General features: G+C 37.4%; 1 protein-coding gene across 1 annotated transcript in view; it reads left to right on the top strand.

The window, feature by feature from the left end:
- LOC129640167 (cilia- and flagella-associated protein 47-like) overlaps positions 1-20173 on the top strand; it is a 103393-nt gene that overhangs the window by 32540 nt on the left and 50680 nt on the right. The window contains exons 9-13 of the mRNA XM_055565403.1: positions 6507-6696; positions 7411-7624; positions 12660-12812; positions 13473-13659; positions 13760-13856. Coding sequence (XP_055421378.1) covers positions 6507-6696; positions 7411-7624; positions 12660-12812; positions 13473-13659; positions 13760-13856 — 841 coding nt within the window. The remainder of the gene's footprint in view (positions 1-6506; positions 6697-7410; positions 7625-12659; positions 12813-13472; positions 13660-13759; positions 13857-20173) is intronic.

The following is a 20173-nucleotide window of genomic DNA, read 5'->3' as shown; positions in this document are numbered from 1 at the left end:
TGGATTAAAGATCTAAACGTAAGACCAGAAACTATAAAACTCCTAGAGGAGAACATAGGCAAAACACTCTCTGACATACATCACAGCAGGATCCTCTATGACCCACCTCCCAGAATATTGGAAATAAAAGCAAAAATAAACAAATGGGACCTAATTAACCTTAAAAGCTTCTGCACATCAAAGGAAACTATTAGTAAGGTGAAAAGACAGCCTTCAGAATGGGAGAAGATAATAGCAAATGAAGCAACTGACAAACAACTAATCTCAAAAATATACAAGCAACTCCTACAGCTCAACTCCAGAAAAATAAATGACCCAATCAAAAAATGGGCCAAAGAACTAAATAGACATTTCTCCAAAGAAGACATCCAGATGGCTAACAAACACATGAAAAGATGCTCAATATCACTCATTATCAGAGAAATGCAAATCAAAACCACTATGAGGTACCATTTCACACCAGTCAGAATGGCTGCAATCCAAAAGTCTACAAGTAATAAATGCTGGAGAGGGTGTGGAGAAAAGGGAACCCTCTTACACTGTTGGTGGGAATGCAAACTAGTACAGCCACTATGGAGAACAGTGTGGAGATTCCTTAAAAAACTGGAAATAGACCTGCCTTATGATCCAGCAATCCCACTGCTGGGCATACACACTGAGGAAACCAGATGGGAAAGAGACATGTGTACCCCAATGTTCATCGCAGCACTGTTTATAATAGCCAGGACATGGAAGCAACCTAAATGTCCATCAGCAGATGAATGGATAAGAAAGCAGTGGTACATATACACAATGGAGTATTACTCAGCCATTAAAAAGAATACATTTGAATCAGTTCTAATGAGGTGGATGAAACTGGAGCCTATTATACAGAGTGAAGTAAGCCAGAAAGAAAAACAGCAATACAGTATACTAATGCATATATATGGAATTTAGAAAGATGGTAACAATAACCCTGTGTACGAGACAGCAAAAGAGACACTGATGTATAGAACAGTCTTATGGACTCTGTGAGAGAGGGAGAGGGTGGGAAGATTTGGGGGAATGGCATTGAAACATGTAAAATATCATGTATGAAACGAGTTGCCAGTCCAGGTTCGATGCACGGTACTAGATGCTTGGGGCTGGTGCACTGGGACGACCCAGAGGGATGGAATGGGGAGGGAGGAGGGAGGAGGGTTCAGGATGGGGAACACATGTATACCTGTGGCGGATTCATTTTGATATTTGGCAAAACTAATACAATTATGTAAAGTTTAAAAATAAAATTAAAAAAAAAAAAAAGAATAAGGTGCACATGGGTTGGGAAGCTCCCCTGGAAGAGGGCATGTCAACCCGCTCCAGTATTCTTGCCTGCAGAAACCCCATGGACAGAGAAGCCTGGTGGGCTGCAGTCCATAGAGTTGCAGAGACAACTGGAGTGACTTAGCATGCATACATGCAAGGTGCACAATTGTTTTGATAAATGTGTACATTGTGAAATGATCAGCACAGTTAATATAATTAACATATTCATCACCTCAAATTTTAAATCTTGTTTTTATGGTGAGAACATATAAGATTTACCCTCTTTGTAAACTGCAGGTATAGTATTGTTCCCTATAGTCATCAATATAGTAGTCAAAATATAGTATTGTTCACTATAGTCATCATGCTGTGCATTAGATCTCCAGAATTGACTCATCTTGAGCTACTGAAACTTTGTACTCTTTTGACCAACATCTCCCTATTTCCATCCCCCTCCACCCCTGGCCCCAGGCAGCCACCATTCTACTCTGTCCTTCCAAGAGTTTGACTATTTTAAACTCACATATATTTCACAGGTAAAATTCATGTAATATTTGTCTTTCTGTGTCTGGCTTGTTTCATTCAGAATAATGTCCTTCAAGTTCATCCATGTTGTCAGCAATGACAGTATTTCCTTCTTTTTTAAGGCTGAATGACATTCCACTGTGTGTGTACTATATCTTCTTTATTCATTCATTGATGAACATTGAGGTTATTTTTGATTCTTGGCTATTGCAAATAATGTTGCAATGAACATGGGAAAGCAGATATTTCTTGGAGATACGGGTATCATTTCCTTTGGATATATGCTTAGAAGGGGGATTCCTGGATCATATGGTAGTTCTATTTCTAATCTTTTTGAGATGTCCTCATACTATTTTCCCTAATTACTTTCTAATTGCTATATCAGTTTACATCCCCACCAACAGCAAACACCAAAAAAGGTTCCTTTTTCTTCATAACCTCAGCAATGTTTGTTATCTGATTTTTTTTGATAAATGACCATTTCAACAGGTGGGATGTAATAGCTCATTGAGGTTTTGATTTGCATTTCCCTGATGATTAGTGATGTTGAGCACCTTCTCTTATACTTTTTGCCATTCATATGTCTTCTTTGGAGAAATGTGTATTCAAGTGCTCTGCCTGATTTTTTTTTTCTTCATTATAAAATGTTCCATATCTTATTCATTTAATCTCTTTTGATATTTGTGTGGCTTTCAGCATTTTGATATAACCAGAGTGGTTTTCACATTTTTGCTAGTAATATATTAAGAAATTCTTTTCTAGGTTCCATTTTTTCCTTTTTCTTTTTTTTAAATTTATTTTAATATAAATTTATTTATTTTAATTGTAGGCTAATTACTTTACAATATTATATTGGTTTTTCCATACATCAACATGAGTCTGCCACAGATGTACACGTGTTCCCCATCCTGAACCCCCCTTCCACCTCCATCCCTGTACCATCCCTCTGGGTCATACCAGTGCACCAGCCCCAAGCATCCTGTATCATTCTGCCTGTTTTTTAACTGGGTTATTAGTTTGCTTTTGATTTGTAAGTGTTCCTTATATATTCTCCATATTAACCCTTTATCACATATATGGTTCACAAGTATTTTTTCCCATTCTGTAGGATGTCTCTTCACTATGTGGACTGTTTCTTTTGCCATGCAAAAGCTTTTTAGTTTGATGTAGTCTTGTCTATTTTTCACTTTTGTTGCCTGTGCTTTGGAAGTCTTATCCAAAAAATTGTTCTCAAGACCAAATATGTGATGTTTCATGGCAAAGGAGTTGTGCATAGTTGGACATAGTGATTGATCCTTTGTGTCCGTTGCTGCTGCTGCTGCTAAGTCACTTCAGTCATGTCTGACTCTGTGTGGCCCCATAGACGGCAGCCCACCAGGCTCCCCCGTCCCTGGGATTCTCCAGGCAAGAACACTGGAGTGGGTTGCCATTTCCTTCTCCAATGCATGAAAGTGAAAAGTGAAAGGGAAGTGGCTCAGTCATGTCTGACTCTTCGAGACCCCATGGACTGTAGCCTACCAGGCTCCTCCGCCCATGGGATTTTCCAGGCAAGAGTACTGGAGTGGGGTGCCATCGCCTTCTCCTTGTGTGTGTTACTGAATTCAATTTGATAGTATTTGGTAGAGTTTTGCACATACATTCATAAAAGACATTAGTCTGTAGTTTTCTTGAATGCCTTTTTACATTAGAGTGAAACTGGTATCATGGAAGGAGTTAGAAAATGTTATCTTTAATTTTTGAAATACTTTGTGAAGAATTGGTGCTTATTCTTCTTTAAATGTCCAGTAAAAGTCACCATCAAATCCATCTGATTCTGGACTTCTCTTTGTCAGAAGTTTTCAGATTTCTGTTTCAATCTCTAGTTATCCTATGGCTATTCAGATTTTCTGTTTCTTCTAGAACCATGTTCAGAAGTTTGTGTCTTAGGATTTGTCCATGTCATCTAGGTTATCTAATTGGTTGGCACGTGATTATTTATTGTTTTATTATTCTGTCATACTCCTTTTTATTGATGTAGAGTGGTAGTGATATCCTTTCTTTTATTCCTGATTTTAAGAAATTGAGTTTTTGCTGTTGTTGATTGTGGCCTGGTGAGTCTAGCTCACATTTTTTTCAATATCGTTAATCATTACAAACACATAGTTTCAGGTTTGTTGATTTTCTCCATTGCTTTCTGTTCTCTATTTCATGGTTATTCCTTTCCTTTTGTTTGCTTTGTTTACTTCCTTTTGCTCTTCTTTTTTCTATTTCCTAAAATGGAGGTTAGGTTATTGATGAAAGGCCTTTATCTTTTTTTAATATTGATGCTTACTGCTATAAATCTACTTCTAATCACTTCTTTTGCTGCATCCCATAAGTTTTGGTATGTTTAGTTTTAGTTTTTCTTTATCTCAAAGTTTTCTCTAATTTCTCTTGAAATTTCTTCTTTGACCTATTGGTTACTTAGAAATGTATTATTTAATTTCCACATATTTGTGAGTTTCCTGCATTCTCTTGTCTTTATTTGTTCTTTTAAACAATTTCTATATTGATATGCTCTAGTTTGTGAGATGTTCTCATACTGCCTTTAAGTTTTTAGACATGTTTTTCTTCGGTTTTTTTTAACATATTTATAATAGTTGACTTATTGTCATTGTTTAATAACTCTAACAGTTGTGTTTCCTTGGGACAGTTTCTATTTATTCAGTTCACTTCAGTCACTCAGTCGTGTCCGACTCTTTGCGACCCCATGTATCGCAGCACGCCAGGCCTCCCTGTCCATCACCAACTCCTGGAGTTCACTCTGACTCACGTCCATCGAGTCAGTGATGCCATTCAGCCATCTCATCCTCTGTCGTCCCCTTCTCCTCCTGCCCCCAACCCCTCCCAGCATCAGAGTCTTTTCCAATGAGTCAACTCTTCACATGAGGTGGCCAAAGTACTGGAGTTTCAGCTTTAGCATCAGTCCTTCCAAAGAACACCCAGGACTGATCTCCTTTAGAATGGACTGGTTGGATCTCCTTGCAGTCCAAGGGACTCTCAAGAGTCTTCTCCAGCACCACAGTTTAAAAGCATCAATTTATTAGCGCTCAGCTTTCTTCACAGTCCAACTCTCACATCCATACATGACTACTGGAAAAACCATAGCCTTGACTAGACGGACCTTTGTTGGCAAAGTAATGTCTCTGCTTTTGAATATGCTATCTAGGTTTGCTTCTGCTGCTGCTAAGTCGCTTCAGTGGTGTCCGACTCTGTGCAACCCCATAGACGGCAGCCCTCCAGGCTCCCCCGTCCCTGGGATTCTCCAGGCAAGAACACTGGAGTGGGTTGCCATTTCCTTCTCCAATGCATGAAAGTGAAAAGTGAAAGTCAAGTCGCTCAGTCGTGTCTGACTCTTCGCGACCCCATGGACTGCAGCCTACCAGGCTCCTCCGCCCATGGGATTTTCCAGGCAAGAGTACTGGAGTAGGGTGCCATCGCCTCCTCTGTATCTAGGTTTAGGTTGGTACAAAAGTAACTGTGATTTCAGACCATGAATTTTAAATCATTATAACTAGGCTGAAATACATCTTTATTAATCAAAATAGAAATCATTGTGATTAACACATTTTGCCAACGAGAAATAAGTTTGTTTATTCCTGTAGCATAAAAATCCATGCTATGAAATTTGACGAACTCTTGGAAAGCATTTTCTGCCTCCTGCTGTTTGTGGAAGTGTTTTCCCTGCAAAAAGTTTTCAAGATGCCTGGAGAAGTGGTAGTTGGTTGGCAAGAGATCAAGTGAATGTGGTGAATGAGGCTAAACTTTGTAGCCTGATTCATTCAACTTTTGAAGTGTTCGTTGTGCGATATTTTAGGTAATTTTCAACTAGCTGAGAAGTTAATTTTGACAATTTTCCCAGTGTTCTCTTTCTGTTTGTGAAGGAGTAACTTTTTGGAGGCCTTTATTCTGCCATTCTGGAATTATTTCAGTACCATTAATCTTAATTTTTTTCTTAAATAGTTTTCTAATAATGTGTATCTTAAAGATTTGTCAGAGCTGTATATGATGTTTCTAAAGACTTTCATTTCACCATCAATAAACTAGCCTGCCTTAAAATTTTGTAAGCAACATTTTTTATTTGCTTTTTATTTAATCCTAACATTTTTCTGTTTTCTTAATCCATTTCAGCTGCTATAAGAATATACCGTAGACTGCACAGTTTATAAGCAACTGAAATTTATTTCTAATTGTTCTGGAGGCTGGAAATCCCAGATTGGAGTGTTTGCATGGTCAGGTGTGGGCCCTCTTCCTGGGCACAGACTTCTTCTGATATCCTCTCATGGTGGAAGGATTAAGGAGCTCTGTGGACCCTCTTTTATAAGGACACTAATCCCATTCAGGCTTCAATCGCCTAATTCTATTTTATAGAGCATTAGAATTTAACATAAGTTTCAGAACTTCCCTGGTGGTTCAGTGGTTAAGACTCCTTACTTCCACTTCAGGGACATGAGTTCAGTCCCTGGTTGTGGAACTAAGATCATGTATGTTGTATGACATGGCAAAAATAGAAAAAGAACAACAACCCAAAACATGAGTTTTAGGGATTCGCAAATATTACCCAGGGATCGAACCCAAGTCTCCTGCATCGCAGGCAGGTTCTTTACCTGCTGAGTCACAAGGGAAGCCCAAAATATTCAGCCTATAGCAATTGATCACTTTTCTTCTGTTTTCAGAATGTGACATGTTCATTCATTCCACATCAAGTTGGAGTCTTTAAAGTGAAGCAATTTATAGAGATTATTGGCTCAGTGGCAGATGAAAATTTGCAGTCTTCATCACTGAAGCCTTTCCATCATATATATTTATATTTTAATAGTGTCTGCAAGCCTTCTACCAAGAAAGTTGTGATGAAAGTTAATCCTGGTATGCTATTAGGGGCACTTATCAACTATTAGTTTACTTTTGGTTACTCTAGGATTATCTTAACACATTAATGTTTAGCTGTGTATATCAAATGTGATCTAATCTAATGCTTCTAAACTTTTGCATGCATCTGGGCCTGTAAAAATATGTCACTGTCTTACATCCCATCATTGATTATTAAGCAGATCTTTGTTGGAGCCCAAATATTTGAATTTCCAGCATATTTCCAGTAGATGCTGATGCTACCATTTTGAAGATCTCACTTTGACTAGCACTGGTTTGGTGGTATATAAAATTTATTAAATATTTTAATATTTTATTCTTTTACTTTTTTGTATCTATAATATAAACCATTTTGACCATTTCATAGATTTTCTGATTGCTACTGTTTCAACTAATTCTCAGTTATCTCTTATACATTGAACCATATGAAATTGCTGATATTCAGTTCTCTTTATAAAAATTTCAGTTTCATGTGGGACAACCCAGTCCTTCAAGTTATCAGGTTTTAGTATTTTTGCATACATTTTTATCACTTATGCATGCATTATCTTACTAAATTGTTTTATGTAGATCCATTTATTAATTATTTGTATTTTCTGAATTTGCTTAGGGATTTAGTTTTAAGTTGGAAGCAGCACTCTAGTGTAATTGTTAATTCATGGAAGTTCAAAGAAAAAACATGTTTAAACTTAATATTCAATTCTCTAACAGGTATATCCCCTTTGGTCAGTAATCCTGCGGGACAGTTTGTGGTGAAAGACTTGGTGCAGTACAAGGACCATGCACCTGTTGCGATGCTTCAGTCAACCATGACACGCATTCACAATCATAAGATAAATAAAGAGTTATTAAAGGGTGCACTGATAGCCTTTCCCAATGACCGAGCTGCAAGTATCCGGTCTGGAGAAGACCATGAAAATTTCAGGTAATGTACTATATTAAAAACCTGAAATTTTGTAAGACACAATAACCAGCATGACATGCAGAGATCTCATCAGATCCTGCATAATAAATTAGTGATGGTAATAATAATAGTAGTAAAGTTTTATTTTCAATTTTTTTTTTACATTGGAGAAGTTGTTGTGGAATGCTACTCTGTTTCCTTCATCTAACCTTTCATCTCTAATGTGAATGGTTTACCCAGTGATTCTTAAAATAGGCTGTTGACAAGTAGAGAAAAATAATAGATATAATCATATTTGGAAATGTATACAGTCCTCAGAATAGTCATGTTGATTAATTATGGCCGAGAGCTTGAATTTATCTAAGATAAAACATTTTAAACTGTGATAAATCAGTCGTTCTCATCTTCATTGTCATTATTGTCTTCATCCTTAGCATCACCTTTGTTCAATCTCCTCAAAGTCACATTTCCAACAACTTTTCCCAAAATGAACTAAAATCTCCCCTGTTATAAGAATTATAAGTCAATGCTTAGTGAGAATAAATTCAGTCATCCTGACATCTTTATTTTAGTCATTAGCTCAGGAATGGTTTTTATATATTTGAGGATGAACTGGACTTCTTTTCTGCATGCTTGTATGTTACTGAACAACTGTCTAAACTTGATCATGTCCCATAAAATTCTTTACTTGTCTCTTTACCTTTGGTGAATCTTTAAGCTCACTTAATTTTACAGTTATTTTCTTAAAATACAATTTGATTTTTTATGCCATGATTGTTTTATTATCCACAATTGGAAAAATCTAAGTTTTTATTAATATATAGTCTATTTTATGATTTTATTTTACAAATTCCATCCATATCAGTCTTTTTCTTTCTGTAGTTGACAAGTACTATAAAACACACAAGCATGAAGATTATGCAGACTCCATTTTAAGTAATTATACAGTATAAGAAAAGGAAAACACGCAAAGATAGCTGTGGAAATAATTTTTAAATGTATTATTTTTGATTATTTCCAATGCTTATATAAATATATCTATATACAGATATAGTGTGTTAATTTAACATTAATACTTTATTGGTAAGGCAGTATTAATCAGATGATCTAAACTCTCAGGATTTTTTTTTTTTTTTTGAGGAAGGCTAATCTAAGCATTTTATATTTATCCCATGGCCATAATTATATTTTTTCTCTCAATTTACTGTTTTCCATACTAACAGAAATACAAAATTTAGTTATTTTCTGGCTAGCAATTAGTAGTGAAAATTCAGGTAATGACATTTTACAGTGTGTTAACTTGGTAATTATAATTGCTATTTTATTTTTTAATGCATTTTACCTTCTCAACTTTTGAGAAGAAAATAAGGTAAGAATTTTGTCTAGTTTTATTTAATGCAGTATATATCTTGTGTTTAGAATAGTGTGTTATAATAGGCACTCAGTAAATATTTCTTTAATGAATGAGGGAAAATGTCTTATTTACATAGTAATTTTTTTTGCCTGTACTTTGCACACTTTAAAAAATCACCTACTCAAAGATTCAGAGGTATTTCTTAAAGTTTATTCTTTAAGGATCTCGTAAGCATTTAGATATGTTAGTCACCAGCATTTGTCACTTCAGGCACCTACTCTACTACTTACTTCTAAGTCCTGCCTTTTCTTCTTGCTACAGACAGAGGGACTTCAGATATAGGAATTATTTCTAGATTCTAAGGTAAAGAATCTACCTGCAATACAGGAGACCTGGGTTCAATCCCTGGGTTAGGAAGACCCCCTGGAGCAGGGCATGGCAACCCACTCCAGTATTCTTGCCTGGAGAATTCCATGGACAGAGGAGCCTGGAAGTCTACAGTCTGTGGGGTTGCAAAGAGTTGGACATGACTGAGCGACTAACACATACAAAGGTAGTTCAAGATCCCAGAGTCTGAAGGGAGATTTAAATATATCAACAACTATCCTTGGAGAAATATCAACAACCTCAGATATGAAGATGGTACCACTCTAATGGCAGAAAACAAAGAGGAACTAAAGAGCCTCTTGGTGAGGGTGAAGCAGGAGAGTAAAAAAGCTGGTTTGAAACTCAACATTCAAAACACAAAGATCATGGCAGAGAGTTCCATCACTTCATGGCAAATAGATGCGGAAAATGTGGAAACAGAGACAAATTTTATTTTCCTGGGCTCCAGCATCACTAAAGATGATGACTGCAGCCATGAAATTAAAAGATATTTGCTCCTTGGAAGGAAAGCTATGACAAACCTAGACAGTGTATTAAAAATCAGAGATATCACTTTGCCAACAAAGGTCCATATAGTCAAAGCTATAGTTTTTCCAGTAGTCATGTATGACTGTGAGAGCTGGACGATAAGAAAGCTGAGTGCCAAAGAATTGATGCTTTGGAACTGTAGTGTTGGAGAAGACTCTTGAGAGTCCCTTGGACTGCAAGGAGATCAAACCAGTCAATCCTAAAGGAAATTAACCCTGAGTATTCATTGGGAGGACTGATGCTGAAGCTGAAGCTCCAATACTTCGGCCACCTGATTCGAAGAGCCAACTCATTTGAAAAAACCCTGATGCTGGGAAAAATTGAGGGCAGGAGGAGAAGGGGGCAGCAGAGAATGAGATGGTTGGATGTCATCACCAGTTCAGTGAGCATGAATTTGAGCAAACTTCAGGAGATAGTGGGCTTCCCTGGTGGCTCAGCTGGTAAATAATCCACCTGCAAAGTGGGAGACCTGGGTTTAATCCCTGGGTTGGGAAGATCCACTGGAGAAGGGATAGGCTACCAACTCCGGTATTATTAGGCTTCCCTGGTGACTCAGATGGTAAAGAATGTGCCCATGATTCAGGAGACCTGGGTTTGGTCCCTGGGTAGGAAAGATCCCCTGGAGAAGGGAATGGCTACCCACTCCAGTATTCTGGCTTGGAGAATTCCATGGACTGTATAGTCCAGGTCACAGAGTTGGACACCACTGAGCAACTTTCACTTTCACTTTCCAGGAGATAGTGAAAGGCAGGGAAGCTTGGCATGCTGCAAAGAGTCAGACAGGACTTAGTGACTGAACAGCAACAGTCCTTGAGTAGCAAAGCATTTGTTTCTCTCTTATTGCTTCACTCTCTTAAAGAGTTTAACTCAGTTAAAAAAAGTCTTACTGTAACCACTGAGGAATTATTGAAAACAGGAAGACATATTAGATTAAATTGCATTTGACTGTGTAAGACTACTAGGTTTATACTTATGATTTAATTATTGAGAGTGATAATCTCAATAATTAATAATATTTGCTGAAGACTGAAGTAGCCTAAGGCCAAAGGATATGAATAATTGTACTTCTTGTTTTTATGGAAAATATGTGGTAGGCCAAAGTAAAAGCATGAACACAGTTGCGTGAATATTAGATACTGAGTAGTTTGTAGTTCTTTTTTGGATTTTTTTTCTTTGTATAGGTTTGTTGCTGATGGTTACTTTATAAACTCTGAAATATTAAGAAAGCAGCATTATTTTAAAAAAGGATTCCTTATTCTTTCTATATAATTTTTTTCTGGTTTTGAATACAGTGATCTAAAAGTAATTAACTATTAGGAAACACTAATAAGATTCAGATCTAATTCCATCTGAAACCTCAGTTCAGTTCAGTTGCTCAGTTGTGTCCGACTCTTTGCGACCCCATGAATCGCAGCACTCCAGGACTCCCTGTCCATCACCAACTGCTGGAGTCTACCCAAACCCATGTCCATCGAGTCAATGATGCCATCCAGCCATCTCATCCTCTGTCATCCCCTTCTCCTCCTGCCCCCAATCCCTCCCAGCATCAGGGTCTTTGCCAATGAGTCAACTCTTCACATGAGGTGGCCAAAGTATTGGAGTTTCAGCTTCAACATCAGTCCTTCCAATGAACACCCAGGACTGATCTCCTTTAGAATGGACTGGTTGGATCTCCTTGCAGTCCAAGGGACTCTCAAGAGTCTTCTCCAACATCACAGTTCAAAGGCATCAATTCTTCGGCACTCAGCTTTCTTCACTGTCCAACTCTCACATCCATACATGACCACAGGAAAAACCATAGCCTTGACTAGATGGACCTTTGTTGGCAAAGTAATGTCTCTGCTTTTGAATATGCTATCTAGGTTGGTCATAACTTTCCTTCCAAGGAGTAAGTGTCTTTTAATTTCATGGCTGTAGTCACCATCTGCAGTGATTTTGGAGCCCCCAAAAATAACATCTGCCACTGTCTCCCCATCTATTTCCCATGAAGTGATGGGACCTGATGCCATGATCTTCATTTTCTGAATGTTGAGCTTTAAGCCAACTTTTTCACTTTCCTCCTTCTCTTTCATCAAGGGGCTTTTTAGTTCCTCTTCACTTTCTGCCATAAGGGCAGTGTCATCTGCATATCTGAGGTTATTGATATTTCTCCTGACAATCTTGATTCCAGCTTGTGCTTCTTTCAGCCCAGCATATCTCATGATGTACTCTGCATATAAGTAAATATGCAGGGTGACAATATGCAGCCTTGACGTACTCCTTTTCCTATTTGGAACCAGTCTGTTGTTCCATGTCCAGTTCTAACTGTTGCTTCCTGACCTGCATACAGGTTTCTCAAGAGGCAGGTCAGGTGGTCTGGTATTCCCATCTCTTTCAGAATTTTCCACAGTGTATTGTGATCTACACAGTCAAAGGTTTTGGCATAGTCAATAAAGCAGAAATAGATGTTTTTCTAGAACTCTCTTGCTTTTTCAATGATCCAGCAGATGTTGTAACCTGGAACTGCCCAAATTATTACCTCCTTGACTAATACCCCATGAATAGGTGGTATTACATCCCAATGACCTTAGAGATTTTCTGTCATTAGTTTATGAAGAAAATTAGACATAATTTTAATCCTACATGTAATAATGTCTCCGTATATAATAGGATATGAGGACAATATCAGTCCTGTTCATCAGGCTGTGCCCAGCTCCTGGTATAGGAGGCACTCAATAAAAATACTGATTGAATAAATGTACATGTATAAATATACATAAATATTCACATGACTTCTTCATATTCTAGGACGATTTTCACAAAGATTCCAAGATATAACTATGTGGATCCTGATTTTGCATATACTAAATTTGAAAAAATAGTAAATAAATCTCATGAAAACTATTATGTGGGATACATTAAATTTTTAAGAAATGTCCGCCTGCAGAAAGAAGCACACAGGTAAAGTTCACTTTCTCAAACAATATGAAACAAACAGATCATGGTACCTATAAAGCCAGAATTTTTTTCTTTAGGTTCTTTTTCATGATTTAAAGGATGTGTTTATGTATGAAAATAAGAAAACATTGAACTACTTAAACTGTATTTATTTCCTTTTTTACTTTTGATTTGGGAATGTCTTAGATGGACTTCCCTAGAAGCATATTATGAGACAGAAGTTCCAGCACATGTGATTTTCGGAGGATATTCTTTTGAGAGAAACGTGTACAATGTGAGGAAGCAGGATAGGGCAGGAGAGGGAGCTCAGAACTAATGTGTTTCAAATAAAGTTTATTCTCAGACTGATGCCTGCAGTCTCTTGGGCCTCAGGAACAACAACAGTTGTTGTTCCTGCCTTGAGTCAAAGGAACTTTTGTGCTCCATACCAGTCATTGCCTGTGAACTGTCATTGGGTATGGTAGGGTAGAACTTTCTTGGGGTGGTATTTGAGAATGGGGTCCTCTTAACAGAGGGCAATTTTATGTGGAAAGTGCTTTTTCCTGCTTCAGTGGATCTCAGTGGGTCAGTAACAGCATCTAATATGGGGAATATTTGAATTTACCGATGTATATATTTTCTAAAAGACTTAGCCTCAATTAGTTATTATTATGATTTCCCTAGGAAGCACATATATTCATATAATGACATAGACATAGGATTACATCCTGCATCTGGTCTAAAATCACCCACTGTCTCAGAAGTGGAAAGGGAAGAGGAGTTACCTTCAACACAGTGTTGGATCAAAAACAACCAATTGCTAAGAACCAGAAATATAGCAGTCAAGGAGACAAAGTCTCTGAGAAGAAAGGCATGTGCAATATTTCACATTTGATTATACCATGATAATTCTTAAAATATCTTTTGCTAGTATTGAACAGTTAATTTTGGAATAATGTGATTTCTCACAGGTTCTTAAAGGACTTAAATCAGACCCATCCACACCCTGTGAAAAACATGATTGCAGCTTAACTTTGACACCAAAGCAAATTTATCAAGTAATTGTTGGTAAGAATCTATAAAAACTTACTGAAGTCTTTTTAAAAAATAGATTTATGGAAGTATAATTCATATTTCATGAAATTCACCAGGTCAAAGCATGCAAATCAGTGAATTTCAATGAATTTACAGGTTTATTCAGCCATCATCACAATTCCGTTTTTACAATGATGCCATCACCCTCATCACTGTTATGCTGTCACTTCCAGTTCCCACCCCTAGCCCCAGGCAACCAGTAATCAGCTTTCTGTCACTATAGATTTGCCCATTCTGAACATTTCATGTAAAAGGAATCACATAATATGTGGTCTCTCTTACATTACTTCTTTTACTTAGCATAATGTTCGTAAGGTCCATCCCTGTAGTGTTAGGTATAAATATTTTGTTTGTTGTTATGCATAAATAGTATCTCATTTTATTAGGAATGGACTTCCCTGGTGGCTCAACTGGTAAAGAATCTACCCGCAATGCAGGAGACCCTGGTTTGATTCCTGGGTCAGGAAGATACACTGGAGAAGGGATAGGCTATCCTCTCCAGTATTCTTGGGCTTCCCTGGTGGCTCAGCTGGTAAAGAATCTGCCTGCAATGTGGAAGACCTGGGTTTGATCCCTGGGTTGGGAATATTCCCTGGAGTAGGGCATGGCAACCCACTCCAGTATTCTTGCCTGGACAATCCCCATGGACAGAGGAGCGTACAGTCCAAAGAGATGGATATGACTGAGCAACTAAGCACACACACATTTTGTTCACCCATTTACAGTTGATGGACACTGAGCTGTTTCCAGTTTGAGGCTATTGTGAATAATGCTGCTTTAAATAGTCACATGTAATTCTTTGAGTGAACATATGTTTTTATTTCTTTTGGTTAGATTCCTATGAGTAGAATTGCTGACTGGTATGGTAACTGGTTCCACATTGGGAAAGGAGTACATCAAGGCTGTATAGTGTCACCCTGCTTATTTAACTTATATGCAGAGTACATCATGCAAAATGCTGGGCTGGATGAAGCACAAGCTGGAATCAAGATTGCTGGGAGAAATATCAATAATTTCAGATAGATACCACCCTTATGGCAGAAAGTGAAGAACAACTAAAGAGCCTCTTGATGAAAGTGAAAAAGGAGAGTGAAAAGTTGGCTTAAAGCTCAACGTTCAGAGAACTAAGATCATGGCATCCAATCTCATTACTTCATGGCAAAGAGATGGGGAAACAGTGAGATACTTTATTTTGGGAAGCTCCAAAATCACTGCAGATAGTGACTATAGCCATGAAATTAAAAGATGCTTGCTACTTGAAAGAAAAGCTATGATCAACCTAGACCACATATTAAAAAGCAGAGATATTACTTTGCTAACTAAAGTCCATCTAGTCAAAGTTATGGTTTTTCCAGTAGTCATTTATGGAATGTTAGAGTTGGACTGAAAAGAAAGCTGAGTGCCAAAGAATTGATGCTTTTGAACTGTGGTGTTGGAGAAGATTCTTGAGAGTCCCTTGGACTGCAAGGAGATCAAACCAGTCACTCCTAAAGGAAATCAGTCCTGAATATTCATTGGAAGGACTGATATTGAGGCTGAAACTCCAGTACTTTGGCCAGCTGATGTGAACAACTGACTCATTGGAAAAGATCCTGATGCTGGGCAAGATTGAAGGCAGGAGGAGAAGGGGACAACAGACGATGAGATGGTTGGATGGCATCACTGACTGATGGACATGAGTTTGAATAAACTCCGGCAGTTGGTGATGGACAGGGAAGTCTGGAGTGCTGCAGTTCATGGGGTTGCAAAAAGTCAGACATGACTGAGAGACTGAACTGAACTGATGGTAACTTTGTGTGTAACTTTTAATGAAATTGCCAAAACTTGTCTGTAGTGACTGCACTAGGTTGCAATCCCTCCAACAGTTGTTCAGTCACTAAGTTGTGTCATACTCTTTGCGACCCCCTGGACTACAACATACCAGACTCTTCTGTTGTCCACTATCTCACAGTTTGCTCAAATTCATGTCCATTGAGTTGGTGATGCTATCTAACCATCTCATCCTCAGCTGTCCCCTTCTTCTCCTGCTTGAGTCTTTACCAGCATCGGGGTCTTTTCCAATGAGTCCGTTGTTCCTATCAGGTAGCCAAAGTATTGGAGCTTCAATAACCATCTTTCTAATGAATGTGCAGGGTTGATTTCCTTTAGGATTGACTGGTTTAATCTCCTTGCAATGCAAGGGACTCTCAAGAGTGTTCTCCATAACCACAATACAAAAGCATCAATTCTTCGCCTCTCAGCCTTCTTTATGGTCCGACTCTCACATCCGTACATGACTACTGGACGCACCATAGCTTTGACTACGTGGACCTGTGTCAGCAAAGTGAAATCTCTGATTTTTAATACACTGTCTAGGTTTGTCATAACTTTTCTTTCAAGGAGCAAGTGTCTTTTAATTTCATGGATGCAGTGTTTTGGAACCCAAGAAAATAAAGTCTGTCACTGTTTCCATTGTTTCCCCATCTATTTTCCATGAAGTAATGGGACTGGATGTCATCCATGATCTTAGTTTTTTGAATGTTGAGTTTCAAGCCAGCTTTTTCACTCTCTTCTTTCACCCTCATCAAGAGGCTCTTTAGTTCCTCTTTACTTTCTGCCATTAGAGTGGTATCATCGCCATACCAGAGGTTGTTGATATGTATATGAGGGTTGCAGTTTCTCCATGTTTTCATCAACAATTGTTTTTTTCTGTCTTTTTGATTACAGCCAACTAGTGGGTGCAAAATGTTCTCTCATTGTGCTTTTGATTTGCATTTTCTTTTTGACAAAGTGTTGAATATATATTGATGTATTTACTTAGAGATACAACTATTTAAATTGTCTATCTTATCTGGAGAAATGTCTTTCCCCAATTTTTAATTTGGATGTTTGCCTCCTCAGTATAGAGTTTAAGAATCGTTTATGTATTTTGAATACACATCTTTTTTCAGATATGATTTCCAAATATTTTCCTTAAATCTGTGGCTTTTTTTTTTCATTTTCTTAATAATGTTATTTAAAGCACAGCAATTATTAAACAAAATTGAATTAGCTTAATTTTTTCATTTCATTGATCATGCTTTTAATATCATGCCGAACAATCTTTAGCTAGCCCAATTTGCAAATATTTTCTCCTAAACATTTTGTATTGTTAGATCTTATGTTTAGGACTACAATTCCTTTTAATGTTTTTTAAAATCTTTGTTTATGGTAAGAGTTAAGAGTCTAAATTCATATTGTTATATGTGGATATTCAGTTGTCCCAGCACCATTTGTTGAAAATACTATCATTTCTTATTAAATTGCCTTGGCACCTTTTTCAAAAATCAAATGACCAAATATGTCAAGGCTTGTTTCTGGAGTCTTAATTCTGTTCCATTGATCTGTATAGTGGCAGTTCTACACTGTCGGTAAGTAGCTTTCTGATAAGTTTTGAAATCATTGAGTGTAAGTCTTCCAAATTAGCTCATCCTGTTCAGGATTGCTCTGGCAATCCTAAGTATAAATTGAATCTTATTAGCCACACTTTGTCTTTCTTGTTCTTGGATCTCTGTCTTAATATTTCTAGCACACCTCTGTATTATTTGCCTCAACCAGTACTTAAACCTCATGATTCATGGGATGTTGAGGAAGAGTACTGAGGAAGTTCTTGCCTGAGTACTGGAGGATAATTATTACTAGTTAGAGCAATACTCTGGACCCAGGTAACATTCATAAAAGAAGGATCTGGAAGCACCAGTCTGTTTTAAGGTAACTTCCTTACAGAGTAGAGCTTGAGAAAATTATAAGAATATGAAAAATTGTCTATTACCTAATGAGGTAAAATTTACTATATCTGACATCCAAGTAAATATTACAACACATAAAAATAATCAGGGAAATATGAGCCATAATAAATAGAATTATTAACCAGTTAAATCATTAATACTGATACTTATGTTAAAATTATCAGACAATGACACTGAAACTGTATTCCTTTTATTCAAAAAGTTATGCAGAGACATAAAGGATATGCAAAAATGATCCAAAGAATATACAGATTCACCACAATTCCAACCAAAATCCCATCAGGATCTTTTGTAGAAATTGACAGGCTCATTTTAAAATTAACATAGGAATACAAAGTAGTTAGAATAGTCAAAAAAATTTTGGAAAAGGAAAATGTGTTGAAGATAATATACTGCTTGATTTCAAGATATATTAGTAAGCAAAACAGTATGTTATTGGCATAAAAATAGACCAATGACTGATACATAAGGTTCAGAAATAGATCTGTGTATATTGGACAACTGCCTTTTGACAAAGGTGCAAATGCAGTATGGTGCAGAAAACCTAGTCTTTGCAATAAATAGTGCTGGGACAGAGAAGTCACAAGCCAAAAAAACAATGACAAAAAAAAACACTTGAATTTGTGGTCATACCTAACGTGATATGCCAAAAGTAAATCAAAATAGATAGATCATTAAGTCATATGCTTCCTTCCTTATAAAAGATATAACAACAAATATGCACATGGAAAGAGATGTACCATTGTTCATTGCTGTTGTTGTTCAGTCACTAAATCATGTCCAGCTCTTTGCGACCCCATGAACTACAGCATGTCAGACCTCCCTGTCCCTCACCATCTCCTGTAATTCATCCAAGTTCATGTCCATTGAATCAGTGATGCCATCCAACCATCTCATCCTCTGCTGCCCTCTTCTCCTTTTGCCTTCAATCTTTCCCAGCATCAGGGTCTTTTCCAATGAGTCAGCTGTTCACATCAGTGGCCAAAGTATTGGAGCTTCAGCTTTAGCAATAGTCCTTCCAATGAGTATTTAGGGTTAATTTCCCTTATGATTGATTGGCTTGATCTCCTTGCAGTCCAAGGGACTCTCAAGCATCTTCTCCAGTACCACAATTCGAAAGCATCAGTTCTTCAGCATTCAGCCTTCTTTACGGTCCAACTCTCACATCCATATACGACTACTGGGAAACTATGGCTTTGACTGTACGGACCTTTGTTGGCAAAGTGATGTGTTTACATTTTAATACACTGTTTAGGCTTTACATGGCCTTCCTTCCAAGAAGCAAGCATCTTCTATTTTTGTGACTGAAGTCACCATCCACAGTGATTTTGGAGCTCAGGAAGAGAAAATTTGTCACTGCTTCCACTTTTTCCCCTTCTATATTTGTCATGAAGTGATAGCACTGGATGCCATGATCTTTGTTTTTTAACATTCATTGTTAGGGAAACAAAATAAAACCAAAATGAGATACTGCTATATAAATCTATTAGAATGGCTAAAAAATTTACCAGTTCAATTGTTGTTGAAGATTTGGGGAAACTGAGACTCTTGTATACTGCTAGTGGGAATGTGAAATTAAATTGGGTTGGCCAAAAAGTTCTTTTGGGTTTTTCCTTAAGATATTATACAAAAGTCAGAACAAACTTTTTGGCCAACTCAATACAACCATTTTGAAGTTTGGCAGTTTCTTATACATTTAAGCACACATCTACCATATTATCCATTCATTATACTCCTAAATATCTAAAGGAAATGAAGGTATATTTTAAATAAAATACTTGTTTGCAAATATTTTAGCATCCTTAATTTTAATAGGCCATACCTGGGAAGAATCCAAGTGGTAACAGGTGATGTGTAAACATTCACCTATAATGGACAGCTGCTGCTGCTGCTAAGTCGCTTCAGTCGTGTCCAACTCTGTGCGACCCCATAGATGGCAGCCCACCAGGCTCCGCCGTCCCTGGGATTCTCCAGGCAAGAGCACTGGAGTGGGTTGCCATTTCCTTCTCCAATGCGTGACAGTGAAAAGTGAAAGTGAAGTCGCTCAGTCATGTCCAACTCTTAGCGACCCCATGGACTACAGCCTATCAGACGCCTCCATCCATGGGATTTTCCAGGCAAGAGTACTGGAGTGGGGTGCCATTGCCTTCTCCGTAATGGACTGCTACTTAGTAATATAAAGGAATAGACTATTGACACATGAAACATCTTAAATGGATCTCCAGAGAACTTTCTGAATGAAAGAAATCAGAGAAAAAAACACACTTTCTGTATTATTCCACTCATATTAAAGTCTGGAAAATGCAACCTGATCTATCGTGACATAAAGCAAATGAGTGGTTGTCTGGAAAGGGGGAATACAGAGGATGGTGGTAGGGAGAAACTATGAAAGGGTACAAGAATAGTTTTTGGAGTTATATAAAAATTTGGGGCATTTAAAGAGAAAAACAAAATTTAAATAATGAGTCATGGGAAAGTTGCCAGTTTCTGTAAATTCTGGATAAGTGAACATAGATGCATTCA

The sequence above is a fragment of the Bubalus kerabau genome, chromosome X (assembly GCF_029407905.1).
Source record: "Bubalus kerabau isolate K-KA32 ecotype Philippines breed swamp buffalo chromosome X, PCC_UOA_SB_1v2, whole genome shotgun sequence".
Lineage (NCBI taxonomy): Eukaryota > Metazoa > Chordata > Mammalia > Artiodactyla > Bovidae > Bubalus > Bubalus kerabau.
Note: the sequence above shows the minus strand (reverse complement) of the source record. Positions and strands in the feature narration are given on the sequence as shown.